General features: G+C 33.0%; 1 protein-coding gene across 3 annotated transcripts; it reads right to left on the bottom strand.

Moving 5' to 3' along the window:
• Nucleotides 1-591: 591 nt before the first annotated feature.
• On the bottom strand, nt 592-5,320 carry LOC112466840 (glucosylceramidase-like). Of its 3 annotated transcripts, none has more exons than XM_025035171.1 (10): nt 5,157-5,320; nt 4,552-4,649; nt 3,953-4,168; nt 3,645-3,882; nt 3,359-3,512; nt 2,990-3,150; nt 1,901-2,298; nt 1,281-1,515; nt 1,021-1,134; nt 592-887 (listed from the first exon to the last, which is right to left on the bottom strand). In XM_025035171.1, exons 2-10 carry the CDS (start codon nt 4,646-4,648, stop codon nt 788-790), a joined length of 1,713 nt encoding a protein of 570 aa, XP_024890939.1. In that variant the 5' UTR covers nt 4,649; nt 5,157-5,320; the 3' UTR covers nt 592-787. The 3 variants fall into 3 exon arrangements, with proteins under 3 accessions (XP_024890939.1, XP_024890940.1, XP_024890941.1); XM_025035172.1 differs by having other exon boundaries at nt 3,645-3,795; XM_025035173.1 differs by having other exon boundaries at nt 3,645-3,792.
• Between the last annotated feature and the right edge of the window lie 206 nt (nt 5,321-5,526).

Raw genomic sequence — 5,526 nt, 5'->3', positions numbered from 1 at the left:
GGTTAATTCAGATGAGTATTGTCAACAAATTTAAAACAACAGTGTAAGAGAAGTGCCGGTTTTGATCAAACGGCATTACCTTCTATCACGACAATACTATAGACTTTCACTCTTTCACAGTGTTTTCAATTAAAAAAAATAAATTCAGATATCTTGCATCTTTTATATTTCTTTACAGACATTGTTCTTGTTTTAATCGTTACAAACTAGCTGAGTAAAAAGAACTTTATATACTTCCGACATAAAATCTACGTGTTTTCATTTTTTAACGATAAACTATTTTCATTTTTCTATGATAGTGGCATGTGAATATCGCTAGGATAAAATGTTATAGAAAACAAAGACGATTGCACAAGTGATTAAATACAACATATGAAAAAACTAATACATTTTCTGACAAAAAGTTAAGTACAGATAAGTAAAAAGAACTTAAACTTTTATATCCAAATATATGAGGACACATTATATTTAAACAAATTAATAGAAAAAATATTTTACCGAAGAATTATTAAAAATACTCTACATTCTGCAGCATATTTCTCAAGAATTATTTAAATTTTGTCATGATACTTTTAATATAAAATATGAAATAACTAAATTATTTCATGACACACACACACTTAATGATTCTTCTTAAAATAGATTAAACTCGCCATATATACTTCAGCAAGATATATTGTGACAATGAAGTTTAAAAAACTAAAATGATTGAAGTGTTAACATTTTACACGTGCCGTGTATACTTATCGACACATTATACGGCGGATTTTGTATTTCCGCTACATATCTACCAGTATTTCATGGTATTTATGGACTTTCCAAGGACATTTATCCTTGTTGTTCCTTTCTTCGGATCAATGATCAGAATTTCTTTCTCTTCTTCGTTTCTGAAGAACACAAAAGTTCAGTAAATATAGATTTTCATCGCAATTTATCGCATGAGGCATCGTGAAGCATGATAGTTCGCACATTTATATCTTATTTATGTCTTATCAGAGTATTATGCAAGAATATACTCACAGATTTAAGATCACTAATACGACGCCGCCGTCAGGCGTAGAAAACGCAATATTTTGAATTCCCTCAGTATTCTCCGATGTTGTACCGATTCTCACGCTGTTAGGTGGGACATACCTATTTAAAAAAGGAATTAATTAATAGAAATATACCGATAAAATGCTGTAGATAGATAAAAACGTAATTATTTTAGTTATCAAAGTTTTGTATCACTTTATTGCGTTACAAGTATCAGTCAAACTACAAAGATACGTTGTACAGACTTTGAAAAATGTCCAAGAGCATAGAACATCGGTTGCTTGTAGAATTCGTCGGCAGTGCTGTTGACTAGTATCGGAGAATCAACGTTATTTCCGGCATAGTTAGGTCCACCATTCGTATTTAAAGCAATGTTCCAGTCGATCCAAGTGGACACCCAATGCGACATACTCTCAATGATATTTATTGCGTACAACTCACCTCGTTTCCACGAACCCAGCATTACGCTTTTGTCTTTTTCTGTAAATAATAATTATTTATTAAAGGTATACGTATGATAGACCATGACTCAGTTCGTGTTTGTTTCACAAAAATCACTAGATTTAGATCTGTTACAGTTGAATATGTAAATCCGCAAACATGTTAAATTAATTAATTCTTTTTCGTCTTGATGTTAATTATAGAACAATGACTAAACGAGAAATTCATATAAAGAACCATTATGAATAGTAAAGAAAGACACACGAATTTATGAAGAATATTTAACGGGAAAATATAGAAGATAAGGAAAGAAGTTTTTCAATTTACTAAATTTTATTGTCGTTTAAATTAACATTAGTAGAGAATCTTTCGAAGCGAAAAAAATTTAATATAAAAATGAAAATATACATATATCTTCACCAACCTTCGAAAGCTGCAGCGCAAGCTTCTGTGTACATCAGTAACTTCTCTGGAAAAAGCTGTTTTATTTCATCCAAGACACTTGGGCCGATTAAATCATCGAGATAAAAGTGGATCGCGGTTCCCGAAATAATATCTCTTGCTTTCTGGTCTTGAAATACCGTTTTTGTCCAATCAGGAAGCGACAGCCTGCTATCATCCAATATAAAGATCTTGATGTGCTCGAAACCGTTCTTCTTCAGAGTTGGCGCCAAGTGTTCTATAATCCAATCACGCTCTTCCTCTGCTGTCAACGCCATCCCATTAGTATGAGCAAACGGAATATACTTGTGATTTTCTGGTTCATTCTGGCATGTTGTACCCCAGAATTCTAAACCGTTACGACGATAAGCCTCAAAATATCTGAAAGAAGAATAATTATTTTTATAAATAATTATTTTACTTTAAATCTGCCGAGAAGTTCGAAACAATAGGTTTTGATCATCTTGGTGAATGTGATCATCTTGTGAATGAATAAGAAATTTTCCTTAACCCTAGCACCCTAAATGTTCAAAACTTACGTAAACTTTAAACATGGGTAAATTTTATGCAGCGCATTTTTATTTGCTCATAAACAGCCGAAAAAATGATCAAAATTTAATGCTTTTTTTTTAATTTGTGACAAATTATTGAGGAAGATAATTAACAAAACACATGTTTTTTCAAAATTCACTTCTCTCTAAAAAAAATTATAACTTTTTAGCGATAAGAGATAAAACAATGATTTCAACGAAATTTTAAAGAAAAAGGTTAATTTTTTTTTTTAATCTCAACCTTTATCAAAGATATTCTTAGCATTATCGTAGCATATTGTTATATTTCATTATCATTTTTCCGAATTTTTAATCTGACCTGAGTTGACCCGAATTGGATCGAGTCAACAAATCGAAAACGCTATATGTATAATAAAGTAATTTTAGATCTAGTGTAGTGCTGCTAAAACTTTTTATGTTGTAAGAGCGATAACGTCTGAAAAGTTGGTCTAGGTAAATTTTATCCAAATTTAGGGTTTCAGATTTTTAGGAGTAATAAAAATATTGTAATAATATCTTACTTCACGAAATAATCTGCCCACACTTGTCGATATTCCGGACGTAATTTACAATTATTCGTCCAAGAGTTTTTAGTTTTCATCCAAGGACTGGCGCTCCAGGGTAGAGTTAATAATTTAATTTTTCCATTGTTTAATTCTTGAGCTCGCTTTATTGTCGGTATCTATTAACAAGATATTTAATAAAATATGGCATTTAATGTACATACAATACATCAATTATATTGCAACTGCTACTTATATTATTCCAGTTTAGTCAACTCCAGAAACGCAAGTCTCTTCTCGTATATGTTTTTCAATATCCGAAAAGAGAGATTGCTTGTTTTATAAGATGAATAAACAATTAAGATATTAATCAATAAATGACTAAACCTTGTAAACATAATCCTCTGTCTGTAATTCGAAGTAGTGAAGCGAAGTGTCGTTCTCTACCATCGCGTAGGTGTAAGGTCTCGTTGAAAAATCCGAGCCACCCATTGGTGTTCTGATAAAATGGTAATTGATACCACGTGGGCCAAAGTAGCTTCTAGAATTTAGAAATTGAATGTAAAATTAACTTTCGACGGAAAGCATTGCATATTTCTTAGATGTGTCAATCGTGTCAATCACTGAATTAGCAAAACTTTTTTGGAATTTAACGATTTATGAATTATTATACCTCATTAAGTGGTCAGATGTCTCATGCGTTAGATCGTGAATATTTATAGCTACTGAATCGGTCACAGCTCCACCAAATCCAAGAATTGTTTGATATACATCCGTTCGATTTATAGTGATCTTTCCCAGCGGAGATGATTTTACAGTTTCTTCTTCAAGAAATATCCGAGTATCCATATTCGAAAATATGGTAGTAAATTTTGCTCTTAATGTTTGTTTAGCAAAATGCTGTTTTGCATCTATTTGTACAGTTTTTTTTTTTTTTTTTAATATTTGTGGGTTTTTTGAAGATACAACTTCAGTACTTACGGTCAGTCTCCTCAACATTTTCATATACGCCATTTGATACATTAAAAAATAGACCACTTTTGCTCGATGTTATCAGGACATATTCGGCAGGATTGGATGGCTTAATCGCGTTTGGAGCTTCGTCGCAATATACCGCATTGCAGACGCAATAATATCCATCATCATCTCCATTTTCTTTTGATCGGCGTCTTTCGATACAGCTATTCGTTGGCGCAACTAAAAATTGTCCATCAAAAAGTATACCTGATTAATTACTTCGCCATTACTGTTACATTAGGCTGATTAGGCACGTATTTCCATATTTCTTTGCGAGAAAAGACAAAGTTTAACATCCGTATATTAATGTATTATTCCGTGTATTATACACTTCTTTGTGTGTGGTATAGTGTGTTCACGCATACTAGGCGCACGACTTACTGATGTGCGTAAAAGACGGTTCTGATTGGATTGACTTTACTCAATAATTACTGCTTTATTAGGAAAAAAATGGTTCAGGACTTTTTGACTCAATTTTTGATAAGAAATAGCGTTATATATATAATTAATAGGCGCTCTTTAAGTAACCTTTTACACACATATGTATATAAATATTTACTTACTTGTCACTGCAACAGAAATTACGAAGATGATCGTGCGCCACATTGTGAGTAATTGACGCAGAGATGTCAGTTGTGACTCTATCGCAAATTTTCCCATGCTGAGTAGGAAAAAAGTATCATTAAGAACTTGTTTTGTACGATTTGTACAGTAGCGGAAAGAAGTTTCAGAAACATGTAAAAAATATACGAGTTTGGTTGCACAAAAATATAAGATTTATCATCAGTGAGAAAAATGTCCAGCAACTTTAATCGGAAAAAAGCGTTTAACTACTCTATCCAATCTATTTCAAACGGATATTCGATGAAGTAATACATGCCTTTTTATCCAATGAAATGTAATTTCCGATAATTATGTGAATGGAAAATGAGTCGCCGTTTATTTGGTCGTTCAAATTTCATCGGATTAATATCGGACATTAATTTCATCGGAAAAAAAAAACGAACTATTTTATCCGACAAAGTTTAACATCCCATGAAATTGAGTGACATTTGATGAAAAGTTATCCGATGATGTCAGTGAGCTGAATATTTTATCCGATATCATTTAGAGCGCACGCGTAGTACACGGCTCGATCTTCGTTTCCGCCGTCTTCCGGTATGCTTACCGTTTGCCTTGTGCTCGTGTCTGCTCGTGCCTGAGTGCCTCGTATGTGCCTCGCGCTCGCGTGCTTTTCGATTAGAATCGTTACAGCTGCGTATGTGCGTGTTGAGCCGGTGTGAAGTTGTGCAAGTGTGCAGTTTTATCTTATCCCGAATATGCATACGAGTAACACATAAGTATATGATATATGTTTCTCGTATGCATAGGCTAATGGCAGAAAACGAGACGTCTGTCATAGTCGTGGACGTAAAGTAAGGATGTTGTATGATAGCCTATAACATAACACTTATACGTTTTTCTCTGCCTTGCCTTATATCCACGACTACAACAGACGTCTTGGTCTTTGTTATCAGCCATATTCGGGATAAAATATA

This window comes from Temnothorax curvispinosus, unplaced genomic scaffold (genome assembly GCF_003070985.1).
Source record: "Temnothorax curvispinosus isolate PA1 unplaced genomic scaffold, ASM307098v1 QBEX01016595.1, whole genome shotgun sequence".
NCBI lineage: Eukaryota > Metazoa > Arthropoda > Insecta > Hymenoptera > Formicidae > Temnothorax > Temnothorax curvispinosus.
This window is presented reverse-complemented; position numbering and strand designations above follow the sequence as displayed.

Excerpts from the sequence above, each read along its gene's own strand:
- LOC112466840 (XM_025035171.1), bottom strand. The coding sequence starts at position 4,648 with ATGGGAAAATTTGCGATAGAGTCACAACTGACATCTCTGCGTCAATTA. Across the intron at positions 3,151-3,358 it reads CAGAGGATTATGTTTACAAG|ATACCGACAATAAAGCGAGC; the intron begins GTTTAGTCATTT and ends TCTTGTTAATAG. Across the intron at positions 2,299-2,989 it reads TGGGCAGATTATTTCGTGAA|ATATTTTGAGGCTTATCGTC; the intron begins GTAAGATATTAT and ends TTCTTCTTTCAG.